Below are 20,099 nucleotides of genomic sequence, written 5' to 3' on the forward strand. Positions count from 1 at the left end.
GTTGGAATAGAGTTAGGAATTGTTTGCGGATACTGAAACCACCTTGGGGTTTCACTCATTAGAATAGTCAATGGGGGAGCACCTTAATTCGCAATGATACAGGCACCCTGTTAGACTCTCATGGTGTAGTGGTAGTGTCCCTAGCTGTGAAGTAGGAGGCCTGGCTTGAAGTCCTGCTTACTCCTGAGGTGTGTAATAGCACTTCTAAACAGGTTAATGAAAATTATCAACAAGTTTCCTATTCAACTAAGGGTAGTGGATGGGCTGTTGAAGTTGATTAGGCAGGTTGGTGCAGGTGAATCTGTGGCGGATATGGAAGTTTCCTTTAGGGCCTTGGAGGGAGGTGAGGGGGGAGGTGTGGGCGCAAGTCTTGCACCTCCTGCGGTTACAGGGGAAGGTGCCGGGAGTGGAGGTTGGGTTGGTGGGGGGTGTGGATCTGACGAGGGAGTCACGGAGGGAGTGGTCTTTACGGAATGCTGATAGGGGAGGGGAGGGAAATATATCCTTGGTGGTGGGGTCCGTTTGGAGGTGGGGTGCAGGTGAATCTGTGGCGGATATGGAAGTTTCCTTTAGGGCCTCGACCTTTCTATTTCTATCTCAGACGACCGAATCAACACGGACATCTATTACAAACCGACCGACTCCCACAGCTACCTGGACTACACCTCCTCCCACCCTGGCCCCTGTAAAAACGCCATCCCATTCTCCCAATTCCTTCGACTCCACCGCATCTGCTCCCAGGAGGACCAGTTCCAAAAACGCAAAACCCCCCTATCAGCATTCTGTAAAGACCACTCCCTCCGTGGCTCCCTCGTCAGATCCACACCCCCCACCAACCCAACCTCCACTCCCGGCACCTTCCCCTGCAACCGCAGGAGGTGCAAGACTTGCGCCCACACCTCCCCCCTCACCTCCCTCCAAGGCCCTAAAGGAAACTTCCATATCCGCCACAGATTCACCTGCACCTCCACACACATCAAAAATTCCTGATATAGAGTTCCTGCCAGGGTGTTTTCTTTGCAAAAAAACTGAAAGAACTGTGGATGCTGTAAAGCAGAAACAACAACAGAAATTGCTGCAAAAAGATAGCAGGTCTGGCAGCATCTGTGGAGTGAAAACCGAGTTAATGTGTTAGGTCCCAGTGACACTTCTTCAGACGGTTCTTCTGATTTCTATCTCCAGTATCTATGCCCCTTGAAGGCTACTTGCATTTCCTGGCAGAATTAAACACTTCAATTGTTTCTTCTCCACGCGTATCCTGCTAGAGCAGGGACTCCCAAAACAGACAGTTTCCCCAAATGGTGCCAGAAAATAAATAGCGACATATTGAAAAATGTCCATATTACAGAGGAAAAGGTGCTGGAACTCTATGGGAAGCTAGGGAAGTGATTGCTGGGCCCCATGTCGAGAAATTTGTATCATCGATAGCCACAGGAGAGGTGCCAGAAGACTGAAGGTTGGCTAACGTGGTGCCACTATTTAAGAAAGGTGATAAGGAAAGGCCAGGGAATTATAGACTGGTGAGCCTGACATCAGTGGTGGGGAAGTTGTTGGAAGGAATCCTGAGGGACAGGACTTGCACGTATTTGGAAAGGCAAGGACTGATTAGGGGCAGTCAATATGGCTTTGTGCATGGGAAATCACGTCTCACAAACTTAATTGAGTTTTTTGAAGAAGTAACGAAGAGGAATGATGAGGGCAGAGCACTGGACGTGATCTCTATGGACTTCAGTAAGGCATTTGACAAGGTTCCTCATGGTGGCAAGGTTTGATCACATGGAATTCAAGGAGAACTAGCCATACAGAACTGGCTCGTAGATGGAAGAAATAGGGTGGTGATGGAGGGTTGCTTTTCAGATTGGAGAGCTGTGACCAGCAGTGTGCGGCAACGATCGGTGTTGGGTCCACTGCTTTTCATCATTTATATAATTGGTATGGATGCGAACATAGGAGGTATAGTTCGTAAATTTGCAGGTGACACCAAAATTGGAGGTATAGTGGACAGCAAGGGTTTCCTCAGAGTACAACGGGATCTTGATCAAATGGGTCAATGGCCCGAGGAGTGGCAGATGGAGTTTAATTTAGATAAATGTAAGGTGCTGCACTTTCGAAAGGCAAATCAGGGCAGAACTTATACACTTGATGGTAAGATCCTGGGGAGTGTGGCTGAACCACAAGACCTTGGAGTGCAAGTTCACAGTTCCTTGAAAGTGGAGCCAGGTAGATAGAATAGTGAAGAAGACATTTGGTATGCTTGCCTTTATTGATCAGTGAATTGATTATCGGAGTTGGGAGATCATGTCACAGCTGTACAGGACATTGATTAGGCCACTTTTGGAACACTGTGTGCAATTCTGGTCTCCCTCCAATTGGAAGGATGTTGTGAAACTTGAAAGGATTCAGAAAAAATTTATAAGGATGTTGCCAGGGTTGGAGGGTTTGAGCTACAGGGAGAGGCTGAATAGGCTGGGTCTGTTTTCCCTGGAGCACTGAAGACTGAGGGGTGACCTTCAAGAGGCTTATAAAATCATGAGAGGCATGGATAGGGTAAATGAACATGATATTTTCCCTGGGGTCGGGCAGTTCAAAACTAGAGGGCATAGGATTAAGATGAGAGGGGAAAAATATAAAAGGGGCACCTTTTCTCACACACAGACTGATGCATGTATGGAATGAGGTGCCAGAAGAAATGGTAGAGGCTGGTACAGTTACAACATTTAAATTACAACATTACTTGGATGGGTATATGAATAGGAAGGATTTTGAGTGATATGGGCCAAATTCTGGTAAATGTGACTAGATTTATTTCGAATATCTGATCAGCATGAACGAGTTGGACTGAAGTGTCTGTTTCTATGCTGTATATCTCTATGACTTTACGACTCTAAGCTGAAACTTTGGGGTTCTGAGCCGCAAAGCAGCAATGGTTACCAAAGAGCTCTGATGGAATTACCACTGTGTTCCTACACTCACAAACATCTGCACATAGCCACCTTCCCCACTTAAAGAAGGATCGAAAATGAGAGGGTATAGATTTAAAGTAATTTGCAGAAGAGGCAAATGTGATGTCAAAAGAACCATTTTCACACAATGGGATGTTGGTGTCTGGAATACACTGCCTGGAAGTGTGATGGAGACAGCTTCAATTCTGGCATTCGAGAGGGCATTAGTTGAATAGAAACATTGGGCAGGGTTGGGATTGGGAAAAGGCAGAAGAATGGAACTCAGTCATGATAGCCATTCAGAGAGGTGATGCAGACATACTGAATAGCCTCTTTCTGCACTGTAACAATTCTGTGTTTCTGGGTATACCTGATTGTGCTGCATGGAACTCTCTGCACAATATTTTTGCTATATTACTGTCATTCCCAACATTAACATATATTATGCTTTTGTAATTCTTACAGTTCTTAAGATGTGGAATTTTCTTTAAAGGGAGTATATACTTCCTATTTATCATTTCCCTTAGAGTTTTAAGAATTTACCATATTGTGTATGGCAGGAGTCAATTATAAGCAGGACCAGGTAGTGGTGGTAGCTTCTGTTCTCTGAACAATAGCCACAAACCATTTGTGTTATGTAGTCTGATTTTTGATCCAAGCTTATTTTCTCAATATGTTTTGACAAATCACCAAATTAATTGTACGGTGAGATATGTACTCCCAATCCTTGTTTGCTAATCCACGATCAAAACCATCAGCTACATCAGCTCATGTACATTATGATATAATGCATGTTCTCAATGCTTCTGGGTTTTAAACAGGAATAAATTAATTTGGTTTTAGTGTGTTCCTTGCAGCCTGTTTTTGTAGCCTCAGTGGTATTTGAAGTAATTGGATTTGCCTCTCCATCACTGTTTTATTTGCTTTAAGTCCATCAGAGTAACCCATTTGCTGCGAATGTTAAACCTACATGAAAATTACAATATGGCATTTATATGATCCAGGGTTGCTTTAATAATGCACCATCAGTTTTAGCATAGCTGTTGGTGACCATAAAAATTACATCGTTAGAATTGTGTCCTCAATCGTTTCTTATTGCTTCAATAGACACTGATCAGTGGTGGGGTGTTAAGGTCTTATGGATGCCCTGTTCAATTGAGGCATGTTTTGTCACCAACACAGCTGACTCCTGTTTCCATAACAACCATAGCATGACTTGGGATGGCACTGTGGCTCAGTGGTTGGCTTTGCTGTCTCCCTCAGGCGACTGTCTCTGTGGAATTAGCACATTCTCCCTGTGTCTGCGTGGGTTTCCTCCGAGTGCTCCGGTTTCTTCTCACAATCCAAAGATGTGCAGTTTAGATGGATTGGCCATGCTAAATGGCCCATTGTGTGCAGGCTAGGTGGATTAGCCATGGGAAATGCAGTGTTACATGAATAGGGTGGGTGGATGGGATGCTCTTTAGAGGGTTGGTGTGGACTCGATGGGCTGAATGCCTGCTTAAACACTATAGGGGTTCCATGATTCTATGACTTCGGCATGAACTGGGCATTTCCATGTGTCACATATGCTGAGGTCAGCCCTTTCAGTTCATTTGCTGGTGCTCTAAGCATTTGAATCCAGAGCACCAAGTCTGCATTATTGTCCACTAACAGTCAGCAACTGATTACTGGCTTCTTAGCATGGGCTGAAGACATTCTGGGTGTGAGGAGAGTGGACTAGACATGACGTAGGAAGCAAAGGAGGGTCTTAATATTGGGCACAAATGGTGCAGCTTGGTGGGCTGGTATGAAGAGGTCCTCAAAGCTTTCTGGATACCGATGTGAAAACCATTTCCTCTTCACAGGTCCACTAAATCTGTAATGAATCTGGTTCACAATGTGTAAACCGGCTGCTGGTGATTCTGTATTCCTCAACCAATTGCAGACTCAGACGTACGTGCCTGCTTTGTCAGTCACCAGTCATCACAATATCAGTGTCGATGTTCAGAATGTAACCATTTTTGTAGAATTATCTAAATCAACATTATGTTTACATAGACACTGATAGTCTAACTGTTCGGTCTTTACATACTGTGCCCTTATAATATACATACACAATGCAGCTCATATAAAATATCACTCCCCTGTTAATTGTAGATGGCCCCATGTTTACTAATCTTTAATCCCAGAGGTCTCATTTCAGTCCTCTTGCATTTTGGTAGGACAGGAATATATCACCGTTCCTTCACTGTTGCTGGGACAAAATCATGAAATTCCCTCCTTAATGGAACTGCAGGTCTACTTACAGGACATGGACTGCAGTGGTTCAGGAAGGCAGACACCACCACCTTCTCAAGGGCAACTAAGGACAGGCAATAAATGCTGGCCAGCCAGGGACACCTGCATCCCACGAGTGAATTTTAAAAAAAAGACTTTTTGTGCAACTGCTCACCAATAAAGCAACAGGCACATTACACAGGATTTGAACCCACTTTAAGCACTTTTTTTCCTTTCAAATTTGCCTTTCTGCTTCAGAATAACCTTTTCAGACAAATGGAGCATTAAAAAAAATGTAATCTTTGTTGCTGTCTACATTGAAATAAAGGATGGTTTTGGAAATGGGGAAACTGAAAAGCCTCCCAAAAGCTAACAGAAAGCATACAAGCTATGGCACTGTGGTAATCTCCATCTGAGATATGAGGTCAGTGAACTTGCTTACAAAGACCTTTTCTCTATTTGAATGCATCTCATTCCTCTACAGCAGTGACTGAAAGAGATTGTGTGTGAGAAGGAAGGCAGCTGGGGATTGATGACACAGGACTGTTTATTAGTGCGTTCTAAAATTCAACAGTCGAGCATGAAATCCTTTCAGATTCGAATAAGAAGAAAAAAATTCATTGCATAATGAGAAGTTGGGGAGATGCCAGTTTCTAACAAACTTACATTTCAAACTGCTGGCTGCAAAACAATAAATAGCTGCCTTTTGTAACTTTTCTTGTAACTGACTGGAGTGAGATTTTCTTTAAATTCGGTGTTAATTGATCTTCTCTTCACATATGGCAGTATGTGGAGAGTGAATGTGATTGGATACAGATGTGTATTTCTTTTTAAACAGTATTAGGGATTTACATCTGGCTGTTTCAGAAGCAGAGTCATTAATACAATCCAGAGAGGAGTTGTTTGGTGCACCTGTTTTATCTAAAACTTGTTTTCAAATATGTCAGATCTTTGACTGCGATCAGGATATTATTTTTAAGGGCATAGTGAGGCAGTATATTCCTGTCTTCCTGTTTATCCTCTGTCATGTACTCATCTCTTTTATTTCCCATTCTTTTGTCCCGTTCAGCAACATACCTTTCCTGGAAAAAGAGCAGCAAGATAACCTTCTCTGAAGGCATGAACAAAGCCATTCATTAGTCAAATAAGCATTAGTGAAGGCTTTTGCTGTGGGCCATGTCCAGAGGAACTGGGTTAAGCTTGTTCATAAACTTATGGTGATATTTCAAATCAGTATCAAGGAATCCAGTGATCTACGCCCAACTGTGAAGACTGTGCAAACTTAGATGGGAAAGTAGATTGTGAGGTAGACTCAAGAAGATAGAGCTAGGTTAAGGCCCTGGAAAAGGTAGTGAACAATTGAACTTAACATGTGAAAATGTGAAATTATCTATTTTTGTGAAAAAATAGAAATGAAAAGGTGAGAGATAAGAAAATATTGGCTTGTAAAGTGATTTGAGTGTACTTTGACATGAATCGCAGGTTTACAACAATTGCAGCAAATAAGTAGGAAGGCAAAATAAAATATTAGGCACTCTAGCAAAAATGTTGGAATTTGAGCAATACGGTTTTGCTGCAGTTATGTAGAGTTTTGGTGAGACCACACCATATATATATTTTGGTCTGCTTATCTAAGGTAGGATATTTGTGTTTCAGAAGTGCAAAGAATATCTGTTGAGGAAAGGTTTGTAAATTTTCAAAACTTGTTTCTTGGGACACAATCATTGCAGGCAAGCTGAGAATGGTAGCCCTTACTAAATTACTCTTGAGAAGGTAATGGTGAGTTCTTGAACCATTGCAGTCCATATGATGTAGGTACACCTAGAGTGCCCTTAGCCATCGAGTTTAAGTGGCAGTGCGATGGAATTATAGAATTTTAGAGACATACAGCATGGAAACAGATGCTTCGGTCAAACTTGTCCATGCGAACCAAATATCCTAAATTAATTTACTCCCATTTGCCAGTATTTAGCCCATATTCCTCTAAACCCCTTCCACTCATGTAAACATTCGGATGCCTTTTAAATGTTGCAGTCTTACCAGCCTCCACCACTTCCTCTGGCAACTCATTCCACACACACACACCAGCTTCTGCATGAACAGGTTGTCCCTTAGGTTACTTTTAAATCTTTCTTAAATCTTTCACCTTAAAGCTATGCCCTCTGGTTTTGGATTCCCCTATCCTGGGAAAAAGACCTTGGCTATCCACCTTATTCCAGCCCCTCATGATTTTATAAACTTCTAGAATGTCACCCATCAGCCATCGTCACTCCAGGGAAAATAGCCACAGCCCATTCAGTCTCTCCCTAAGTCTCAAGCCCTGCAATCCTGGCAACATCCTTGTGAATATTTCCTGCACCCTTTCAAGTTTAACAATGTGTAATTCCAAATCCGAATGTTGTGTGACTTAGACTGTCCAAAATGCTATGGAATCACTTTGATTCTTTTAAGCTTGGGAAAATATCAGCTTTATTGAGTTCGCAAAGTCAAACCACCTTCATCTGTTTCATTAATGACATAGCTCAACCATAAGGTCAAAGCTGAGTATATTTGCCAATGGCTCCACACTGTTTCATATCATTGACAACACCTCAAGTACTGAAGCAGCCTTTATTCATATACAATAAGATCCAGACAACATTTTGACTTGGTTGATACATGGCAAGTATCATTCTTACTACAAAAGTGCCTGACAGTAAACATCTCCAATATGAGAAATAACTGAACATTTTCCTATGAGATTCAATAGTGTTACAATGCTAAATCCCCCATCATCAATTTATTCTAAGGAATAAATTAGATCAGAAACTTAATTGACTAATCATATAAATATTTTCATTCAAGAGAATAACAGAGGCTGGGAATTCTGCAGGTAGTAGCCTACATCTAGATTTCCTAGGGCCTGTCCGTCATTTATACGGCAGGTCAGAAATGTGATGGAATGATCTCCACTTTCCCAAATGAGTGCAGCTGCAACAAGCCAAGAAAGTTGATACCATCCAGCACAAATTTTACTGGTATCACTGACACCCCAATGTTCACTCCCTACACCACTGACACTGTGGCAGCAGTGCATCAAATCCACTATCTAGAAGGACAAGAACAGCAGATGCCTGGGAGCAGCACCATCTTTACGTTCCTCTCCAAGCCACACATTATCCTTTCATGGAATTATACCATGAGGTAAAAATCTTGGAACTCTCCTCTTAATAGCAGTGAAGATGTGCTTGTTGTAAAAGGACCTACACCACATGAACTGCAACTGTTTGACAAGCTGGCTCACCACTACCTTCCCGAGGGCAAGTGTCAATGGACAACAAATGCTGGGTCTGGATAGTTACACCCACATCTTGTGAATGAATAAATATTTAAAATGGTGCTTTGACAAGGTTTGACAGCAAGAGTAAATACATTAGAGTGATATATCATCATGGGCGGATCGTTTCAGATGTTAAATGTATTTAGACTGGTTGAACAGCTGTAAAATATGAGAGTGCAAATGCTGAGGTGTGGTAACTGGGTCCTTCAGTATAATATTAATAATTTGGCTGCAGTAGCGATCAGTATCAGTACCACATCATTAGAAATCCACAAAAGATATTGAGCTGTGCATAGAGATGGTTCAGTGAAAGTTTAAGCAATATTTATACTTATAATTACATGATTACAATCATTACTCACTGAATACAAAATACATTTGAGCAGAATGACTAAAGACCAATTATTTCCTTTCTTTCTATATATCATGAAACAATTTTTCCTTGATTCAAAAATAATAAATGGATAAAGAATACAAAACATCTAATTAGGATACATTTATTTAAAATAATTAAAACAAATATATTGTCTTTAAGTTTCAACATCTAAATTTCTTCTGGTTCATAGCAAATCCCTGTTGGTTTCTGATTGCAATATTAGCAATTTCTCTAAGGTGTAAGATTCCCATATAGTTAGGGCTATGTATTTTATAGTTTGGAAGTATCAGTGAAAGAAAGATTTGCATTTATATAGCATGTTTCAAAACCACCAGATGTCTCAAAGCACTTTACAGTCAATGTGCATTTGTTATAATGTTGTTGCAGTTGTAGTTAATATGAAAGCTAATTTGCAGTTGGCAAACTCTCACAAACAAAAATGTGATAATAACCAGATAATATTTTCTTTCTAAGTTTTGAATTATTAGTGGCCAGGATATCAGGAGTGATTCCCTTCACTTCTACAAGTTGGATTAATAGACCTTTTATATCCACCCAAGTGTCCAGATATGAGATCAGCTTATTGTCTCATCAAAAAAAAATGCCTTGAATTTTGACCTCATTTCCTAGACTCTTGCAATTCAGACACTAGTATGCTATAAATAGAGCCATAAATGAAAGCTCACTGTTTCATGGCAACTGACAGCAAGAAACCATAACATATTTGTTCTCAGGCCTCCACCCTTGTAAATGCAATTTACTTCATAAAATGGAGGCACTCATCATGATAACATCAACCTACAAGTAAAATTTGTTATGCACAATAATATGTTGATTTGTATTAGATTATAAATGGATATGAAACTCTTTTCAGAGATCCATTTCCTCATATTGCAATAAAATAAGACATGCCATTGAAGCTCTTGTCTTGCACTCATCTGGACAAAATCACAAGAATACCAAATTTCAAAGGGAACGACAATTAATAATGCATGATAAAATAATGCAGATTGCTTGACAAGTGTACTCTGATTGGTTGAGGTATTGCCATTGAACCATTGAGCCCAATCTATCCTGATGAGTGCAAGACAGAAAGCTACAATAGCATGCTTCATTTTACAACTGTACTCAAGTTCTACACAACCCAGTTTCCATGTCCTACTCCTAGTGAAAGATTAGTTCCTCTTAGCAAACAGTGGATATTCAGTCATCCTCCAGCAAGTTCCATGTTCTGGTTTTTGTTTCTCATTTGTCTCTATTTTGTGATTAACTCCTTCTATAGCATTGCAAAGGTTCACATTTGGCTAGTAACTATAATCATTTTCGATGATTGAACTATTATGCTCAACAAGTAAAGAGTGAGTGTATCTGGTTATTTGAACAAAATAACATCCTAGGGTTCCTGCAAAAATTGTCACAATGTAGGGCTCAACATACCTGAAGTAGGAATCATTTCATGCCTGGTTCAAATTGAGTTTAATTTGAATCTTATGCAGAATGTCAAGAGCTTGCTTTGTACTTAATATCTTAATTAGATTAGATTAGATTCCCTATAGTGTGGAAACAGGCCCTTTGGCCCAACAGGTCTACACCGATCTCCGAAGAGTAACCCACTCAAACCCCTTTTTCCCTCTGACTAATGCACCTAATTGACAATTTAAGCATGGCCAATTCACCGAACCTGCACATCTTTGGAACGCGGGAGGAAACTGGAGCACCCAGAGGAAACCCACGCAGACACAGGGAGAATGTGCAAACTCCACACAGTCACCCACAGTTGGAATCGAACCCGGGACCCTGGTGCTGTGAGGCAACAGTACTAACCACTTAGCCACCCATTGAAATAGAGCTGCTTTTGTTAAAAAATAAAGTGAAATGTATTATTTTTGCCTCTTAGACTTCACCTTATTCTACATGTAACGTCATGAAACCTCTGTGCTATCATGTACATGTAAACTTACATGTTATTATGTACATAATACATGTTCTAGTTTGTGCTATCCTGTACATATTGCATGCTTCCATCTATTAATTACTGTGTAATTGTGTTGAACTCAATTTATGTTGTAACTTATTATATCCTTTGCGTATCAGATGCTTTATTCAAAGTGTTATTGCCATCGATAACACATGCTGCAGCCAAAGTTATTCACCATTTAACATATTATTCTACAGGTATACAGTATGTAATTGCACACATTCTATATTATTCTCCCCTTGTGTTACCTTGTACTTATCACATATTTTCCAAAAATATACCTCATTCATAGCATTCGTAAAATATATTGCAAAACACTTCAGCTTGAATATTACAAGCTTTGTGGAAGACTTTGACCTATTTGTTATTTGACCAGTAGCACGTACCCCAACCTCGGTGTTATATCCTGAGTTGATTGGTGCATGGCACACATTTCACTCTTTGTGTAGCCAATATTGTTGACAATGCTATGGATCATTAAGCAGCACCGATAAAAGCTGAGGTGATACTCATTGGAGTACTGAGGCAGTAACACACCTTGAATAGACGTTAGCATGCACTTGCAATAAAAGCTGTAATATCATGAAAAATGCAAGAGATTGACTTCAATTTAAGTTTTTAAAAAGCCTCTTCAGACACATAAAAGTCTCCTGAGGAATCAACACAAAATAAAAGAAACCTCATATGACCCCTTGTGTGATCTTCATTCAAGTGAATTTCCTGAAAGAAACATTTTTCAAAGCCCTTCTCCAAGACAAACATTGGACATAATTTAAATTTCACAGTAATTTAAAATAATATTTTTAAGTCCATTAGCAATGTGTTAATTACATTAAAATGTGCGAGGTCCATTCAGCTGCTGGCATATACACCTTTAAAAGTTTTGTCATGCATTACTGGAGTGCATCCATATAAATCAATTCAGTGCCTCGAGCAAAGTTATTTTGTCAGCTTTTTAATGAAAATAAAGTTGTACCACTTTGATCTACACATTTAGACTTCACGCAACTTCATTTTATAATTTATTGGATTTAAATTCAATCAGCTCACAGCAGGTAATTAGCTTGAATTAAATGGCATTATGTAAAAACATGTTCATGTTCTTAAGTAACAGATAGTAGACATGCTCTTTATTGATTATTAATCTCTAAACTGAGACAAGAAGTCAGAATTGTAGACCTGTTCCAGCATTGTCAGTGTTTCATTGCTATTATCAAAAACATCATACTTGACTTGAAAGGAGGATAGAGTGAAGGGAGAGTAATGGAGGCAAAAATACCAACTTATAACTTTGCACTTTGAATCTTCAGTTCTCCAGAAGTTGGAGAGAGCAGGTTATGTTGTTACTCTGGCTGCACATTTGTCTGTCTATGTGTTGAACTGCATCATCTGAATTTTACACTTTCACAAGCTTCTGATATGGTCTGTTGGTATCATGGAATTAGACAGAAAGACATCATTCAGCCCCTTGTGTCTCTGCGAACTCTTTGAAAGAGCTTGCCAATTGGTATCAGGCAGATAACACATTGTGAACATAATATTATACCTGAAGTGATAGTCATTACAGGAGAAGTAATAATAACCTGCCTTAATCTTGAGGTAAAAACATTAATTGTATGTTGCATAATCAATTTGATTATATAAGGTAGACTAATACTAGTTTAAGAATGGAACTAGGATTTCACATTTTCCCAGGGCATAATGAGCACCAAGATTAAGGATTACTGCTTTATATTTGAAGTGGAATCCAGTAAAAGGGCTCCACATTAGTTCTGGACCTTTCTCTGTAATCTCCAAAACAAAGTCAGTGGCATAAGAGATGTCATAGGTGGGCACAAGAGTTCTTCGGATGGGTGGATTGAACCACTTAATTATATCATTTCAGGCATATTTGCAAGCCAATAGGTTCACTGGGATCACTTCAAGCTTGGCCCAAATCTGAACCCTCCTAGCATCCTAAAAATATCAAAGGGAAACAAAACAAAGGATATTATTAAGTGGAGGGGATTTTTCAGCCCACAGGTTTCATGCAATGCATTTTCTGTATTGCTGGGACAGTCATCTGTGGGGAGTAATTAGTTAGTTTGGTTTATGAAGTTGGATTAAATTACCGCAGTTTTATTATCTTTAGGAATCATCAAAATATTCCATAGAACCTTACTTTTTGGGAGGTTACATGCAATTAATTATAGTTTTAGGAGACTGATTGATTGCACTGAATTATTGACTGATTCAGGGAATTGCATGTGATCTGCTGATTGAGTGGGTTTAATGGCTGGCTTTTTGTTGTTAATGCCCTATTTCATTCACTGCACAGGAGATACAGAGACGTGACAGACACAAAGTCACTTAGGTACTAATGCACACTGTGTGTGGCAATTGTGGAACAATCTCATAGGAATGTGGAATTCTGCCCTTCACATCTGTACTTTACCAAATAAGTCAGTCTGAGTTTTGTCAATTTTGATCAGAAACAAGAAGTTCTGACATGCACAACCGTTTCAATGAGAATCTATTTATAGTGTCATACAGCATGGAAACAGACCCTTCAGTCCGACCTGTCCGTACCGACCAGGAACTCAATCAGACCTAGTCCCATTTGCCAGCATTTGACCCGTATCCCTTTAAACCCTTGTATTCACATACTCATCCAGATGCCTTTCAGATGTAATAGTATCTGCCTCTACCACTTCCTCTGGCAACTCATTCCATACATGCACCACCCTCTACATAAAAAGAAGTTAAACCTCAGGTCCTTTTTAAATCTTTCCCCTCTCACTTAAACCTGTGCTCTCCAGTTTTGGATTCCCCCACTCTAGGAAGAAGACCTTGGCTATTCACCCTATCCATGCCTGATATTACTCCTTGTTGGTCCATTTCATATTTTGCAGCATCCAAGGAGCAGGAGAATCGACACTTCGGGCATGAGCCCTTCTTCAGGAATGAAGAAGGGCTCATGCCTGAAACGTCGATTCTCCTGCTCCTTGGATGCTGCCTGACCCACTGCGCTTTTCCAGCAACACATTTTCAGCTCTGATCTCCAGCATCTGCAGTCCTCACTTTCTCCATTTCATATTTTAACAATATGTATCCATTCCCCACCAGAAGAAATAGGGTAGATATGCAAATCAATTAAACTACTGCTCAACTTTCTGAACTTCAGGGAATATAAACCAAGTTATCACCAAATGAGCTCATAATCAAACTTTTTATCCCTGGTATCATTCTGGTGAATCGACCCCCCTGTTTCTCCTAATTCCAATATTTCTTCTCGAAGGTGTAGTCATCAAGACCAAAGACATACTCTAGATGTGTTCTTACTAAGACTTATGATTTCAAATAAACCTGTTGGACTATAATCCGTGTCGTGTGATTTTTGTCCACCCTATTCCAACACTGGCACCTCTACATCCTCACTAAGATCGTCATTGAAGCATCTTTATATTCCAAATCATTTGTCACAAAGGGAAACATTTCATTTAGGTTTTTTTTGTACTTGTTCAACAACTTATTGTCCCAGGGATTTTTAAAGCCCTTCACTCATCCATATCACTGAGTCTCACGATATTAGGAAGACATTTGCTCTTTCTTACATACAAACTATATAACCTCACACTTCCCTATCTTGATCTCATGCTAGTTTTGCCACTCACTTAATCTATGAATGTTGCTACTGTACTTCCTTTCTTTGTCACTGTTCTTTAAACAAGTAAAGCTAGTATTTGTTCTCTATCCTTAGTTGCCATGAGTTGGCATTTATTAGTGAAAATTTAAGAATCGGCCACAGTACTGAAGGACCGGAGTCAAGTAGACCAGACCAACTAAGGTTGACAGGTTCTTTTCTCCAGGGTTCATTAGAGAATTGAACTTTATAACATTCTGAAGTTTCTTGGTGCTTTTTTTAAGTCATGCCAACTTTCATTTCCAGATGTTTTAAACATTGTTCAAATTATTGCCATAGTAAGATTTTAATTGATATTGTCTGGATTATTAATTATGCCTCCATGCTACCAACCTCGTAGTATAACCATTTATATCCCATCTACATAAATTATTTTGTATTCTAACAAGTACCACCATAAACTTGAATGTACAGTCTTTTATTTGATCATCTATGTCATCAATATATGAAGGAATAAAACAAATTACATTTATATAATTTTGATCATAACTACAGGATATCCTCAAGTGCTTTGTAATTAATAAAGTATTTTTGAAGTATGATCTCTTATAATGTAGGAAATACCAGCAGCTAATTTGCACATGACAAATCCTAGAAGGCATCAATATGATAGTGAACAGATAATCTCTTTTGTGATGTCACTTAAAAGATCGATTTTGCCCAGCATACTGGGGATGACTCCTCTGTTCTTCTTAAAACAGTGCTATGGGATCCAGTATCCCCCACCCTGCCCAATGAGAAGGAAAACTGGGTCTTGATTAACATCTTATTAGAAGACTGCACCTCTGACTGTGCAACACTCCATCGACACTACATTGAAGTTCAACGTACATTGAAGTATTCAAATCCTTTGCGTAGTGTTTGAATGCATAACTGTCTTTCTCTGAAGCAAAAGAATCCTTGTTTGTGTTGTGGAACCAGGTAATGGTTAGGGCAATGTGTTGCCACCCACCCTCCTTCCTTTATAGGCCTTATAATCTAGTTGATTAACAGTAGTGGAGGATGAATCACGAATGAGTCTTGACAAGAGGGGACATTGGTGTTAACAACAAGATATAATTTATTACATGATAACAATAGGTACAGGCTATTACTATGACTATTAGGAACCCATTAGGAGTTCTAGGCTTCTGATTTTCTCACCAAGCATATATGATATCACCAGATGAATGAAGCTTAATGCAATCTCTGACACCAACTTTTTCAAAACCATTATACAGCAAGAACTGAGTCACAGCTGACTTCTGGTCACAACACTAAGAACCCATTACAGATTGTTGAAGAATTTCACTTAATACCGTCCACCAATTATCATTTATCCTGATATTTTATTGCCTGCCTTCCAACTAAACCACATGCCATGCCACAAGTTTACCAACAGTTCTGTGTACTTCCATGTTTGAAGTTGATCTTACCTAAAGCCTTACCTAAATAACCTCCCAAACCAAGCATCTTCAAAGAAGTCTGGGCGGACTGGTTGGGCTGACTGGTTGGGGTCTGTGTCAGTGCAGACAGTACTTTTTCTGGAATGGATTATGTCTCTCTCTCTCTGGTCCTCGCACTGAATCCTCAAATTGCCTCTATTTTTGCTATTCCCATTCTTTTATACATTGTTGTGTATTCCTACTTGTATGTGTCCTCTATTGTGTTATTATCAAGGATACTGGGTTAATTCCAGTGAGTTAATTCCAGTGCTGTTTTCCTTGCAGGGACATGTTTAAGCAATTTTGTGATGAGTTTTGCAAGAATATGTGAATGAAAGTGGAGTGGGGTGGTTCTCATATTGAATGGCAGTGGGACATTGAAGGAGAGCACCAGGAGCCACTCAGGGTAAATGAACTGAAGTGTCCCTGACACCATTCGAAACGCAGTGTTCAGCTGCACATCTGTGATCTTTCTATGGGAGCTCAAGTAACATGAAGCAGAGGAGTTTTACTGCAGGACGGTTAATTAGGGTCAGTATTGCAGTACACAGCAAGCTGAGTGTGTTTGCACCATTATGTTGCAGTGAGTTTCTGCACGGGAGTTCATCCTGATTTTTACTATAAACCAGTGTAAATGTGATGAGTTCAGTGGATGATTTTCCAGTCCAAGGTGACATCCACGCATTTTGGGTACAAAAGAGGAGTAAGTCACTTTCCACAGAAGGCAATATTAATAACTTTCCTGGTGACAGTGTTGTTCGGACAGTCTGAATCAATTAACAATTCTGTGTCCTTCCATATGGTATTTACTGAGATACATTAACGTAAGCTTTCTGAATACAAGTCCAGTTCCTATTAGCTGGAGTTTATGTATGTTGAAGGAACAATCCAATAAGTACTGGTTTAATGTTGTTAGTAATGAATATGGTATTTTGTGCTTACCCCTCAAACACATTATTTCATTTCTCTTCTGCTAGCACTTCCTTCCAAGCCAGCAATTTTATCTGAAATGTTAAAACAGGTATTTAGATAAAATCTGTTAGAGATAGAGTTGTTATTTTGCTCACAAAATGTCATAACTAGAGCTCCTCCAGCCTTCCTTATTAATGCTATGAACCTGCTGCTTTCAGGTATTTTGTGGTGTACCATATGACCTAAGTACTGGGTAATATCACACTGCCACCGAGCAGACCACTACCACATTAACAATGTGTTGGATGCCACAATATTATTTAATGTTTTGGGTGATGCCCCATTACAAAAAGCGTAGTATTTTATTCCAGAGAGTGCAAAATACCATTGCAGTGTTTGTAATGTATTATATTTACATATTATCTAATGTGCACAGACTGTACACCAGTTTAATCCATTTTTCTCATGTACTTTTTCTGAAAGACTGCTCAAAGCACAACTGGAGTCAAAGTAAATATGGTGGAGCATGAAATATATTGACATTCCAAATCCTTCCATAGAGTATTGGAATATGCATTGAGTAAATCTGTAACACTTTCGAATGTTAGCCTAGTTTTTGGTGGCAGTGACTCATATGCTTTTAAGCATCAGATGGATAAGAGCAGCTTACTGCCATACTACTTATAATGTGTGGTGCACCCTTATTAGCCAATGCAAATATAATGTGCTCATGAAGAAAATATTCCATGTGGTATGTGGTATGGTACCATACCTGGCAATATCTTTGCTCTCTTGCCAGGGAGTCTTGTCTTCTGGAGGTTCAGATCAGAAACATGGACGTCCATTGCACGACCAAATTTGTAGGATATTTTTCCAACAGCTATGGGAAAATGGAAAGTTATAAAGTAATGAATGCAGGGATGATCAAATTGCAGTCACAAAGCTGGTCCTTTTTCTAAAAGTTGTTCCTTTTCTCAAGGATATTGTGTCCTTAATATTTTTCAAAGAGGTTGTAAAACAGTCCGGGCTCCAAATCAGTTGGGTTGTTACAGAGATGTAAAGGGTATTGGGAAGCCTTTTTGTTTATATATAAACAGATGAGACTTTTTAGAAGTAACCTGTATAATGAAAGGGGAGTGGTCAGTCATGAAAACTGAAGTCTTCATCCCTTCAGAAGTGCAATGTTTTTGTATCACAATTGCATGGCTAATATAGACGATGCTCTCCATGCATTGAGGCTTCCAACTAGGGCCAGGCATAAGCCATTCAGTCTCTTGAGCCTGCTTCTCAATACAACAGGATCATGGCTGGTCTGACCTGCTAACCCTTGATAACCATTGACACCATCATTAGTCAATAATCTAACTGTCTCTGCCTTAAAATATTTGATAAACATTATTGTAGTATTGCTCATATCCTGTTTCATTAGGAGTATGACTTATGAGAAGAATGCAACACAACAATAAACAATTCTAGTACTCCGTGCTCTAAGCAATGCTGCACTTGGAGTAATGGCAAGAAATCGACCTCACCCATGTTGAAGAGCTGATCTTTGTTTGTTTTTTACAGGTGCCCACAGTGTAAGGGAGGAGCCTCAGTTTGTGACTGCCCGTGCTGGTGACAGTGTGATTCTGGGATGTGATGTGGTGCACCCAGTGACAGGACAACAACCCCCTTATGTGGTAGAGTGGTTTAAGTTTGGAGTTCCCATCCCGATATTCATCAAATTTGGCTTCTATCCTCCTCATGTGGACCCTGAATATGCAGGTAGGACATACAGAGTTAACACATTGCAGACCAACTCAATGTACAAAGAGATGTCAAATAAATAGTAGAGAATGGCACGGTGCCATATGGTGTAACAAATACTCCTACACAACATGAGTGTATAGTTAGAGTTAAACTGCAATTTTTTGAAATTCTGACAAGCGTTTTGTTTGAGTATCTGGCCCACATGACAATGCTGTTGATGTATCATTGTTTTCGCTGTCAATTGTCTTCAGCAACTAAAATGGAAGGTAATTGTTTTTACAGTTAAATCTAGTAGCTGAGTCCTCCCCATCAGAACTAAATCTTGATCCACAGTTCACATTCTATAAAGTCTGATGTGGAAGCCACAGCAATTCTATTCAACTGGAAAGAACAGTCAAACATAAAACTCTTCTGAGTATTGTCAGCATTCAAAACCTCTCCAAAACCTTTCAATCTTGTGACAGGGGGCTGAAGGTCATTCGGCTCCTTCAATCAGTTTGACTGATTTTCAGTTCCTGTCTGGTTAAATAAAGCTAGACTTTCCAGAAAGCAAGTTTCTTTAAGAAAAGCAAATCAAGCATAAAATAAAACGTGTTTATTTTTCAGGTATTGTGGGAGTACCACAAAATTAATTTTCTGGCTTTTAATTTCAAAACCATATATTTGTGTCTGACCTCCAATATCTCCAATAGCTCTGTTATATTAGCATGAATATCTATTATAAAATCACTGTGTCTGCTATTTTACTGAAGACATTAGCTTTGAGTCATGTTGTACAAATTAGGCCTGTACATTTCTTTTACTCAATCACTCTTCCGTTTCCAATCTGCCATTCTCTTTCTCTCTTTTGCACTCACTTTCTCTCATTCTCAGTCACTCTCTCATTTTCTCACTGGATCTTGCTCTTCCATTTACATTCTCACTCTCATATGCTTTCCCTCTCTCACTTCCTGTCAGTAGCTATTCTCACAGCAAACAAACTCAATAACAAATGGTGGCTCTTTCCATGACAATAAAAAATTCAGCCTTCAGGCAAACAAACCTTTGAGCATCAGAACATTTATTTAGAAAGATGTATTAAAAAATCATTTGTACAAGAGAATAATCTCAAAATATGGTCAGCTTTGATAAGCTTTTAATTACTGTCAGGAAAGGTTGTTACTGTCCACCAGGAGGTAATTGTCCCGACTCTGAGAAAAATATTAAAAGCTAACTTGTAACACACAGTTTCTAGCTATGGCTTAGTCAATGACCAGCTGCACTGTCCAGCAGGTTTGTTGGCCTTTTCATTCTCTGATGCCACTGGGAGCTGGCATTTATCATCCAGTCGAGAAACAGCTGTATGCTGAACAACTATGTGAATCCTACCTACTGACTCACATTTTACATTTCTGGATGTTTCTGCATTCAGCCGATTCCTGTATTTCTAAGCAAACATTTAGTCCTATCACCCTT

At 39.5% G+C, this 20,099-nt stretch overlaps 1 protein-coding gene across 6 annotated transcripts in view; it reads left to right on the forward strand.

The window, feature by feature from the left end:
* Positions 1-20,099, forward strand: part of igsf9bb (immunoglobulin superfamily, member 9Bb) — a 648,281-nt gene that overhangs the window by 167,202 nt on the left and 460,980 nt on the right. For all 6 annotated transcript variants that reach the window (XR_006309378.1, XR_006309379.1, XM_043676763.1 and 3 more), the window contains exon 2: positions 18,462-18,659. Coding sequence is in view for 4 of the 6 variants with exons in the window: in XM_043676763.1 (XP_043532698.1) it covers positions 18,462-18,659 (198 nt within the window). In the remaining 2 variants the exon portion in view is untranslated. The remainder of the gene's footprint in view (positions 1-18,461; positions 18,660-20,099) is intronic.

Source organism: Chiloscyllium plagiosum, chromosome 35, assembly GCF_004010195.1.
Source record: "Chiloscyllium plagiosum isolate BGI_BamShark_2017 chromosome 35, ASM401019v2, whole genome shotgun sequence".
NCBI classification, from domain to species: domain Eukaryota; kingdom Metazoa; phylum Chordata; class Chondrichthyes; order Orectolobiformes; family Hemiscylliidae; genus Chiloscyllium; species Chiloscyllium plagiosum.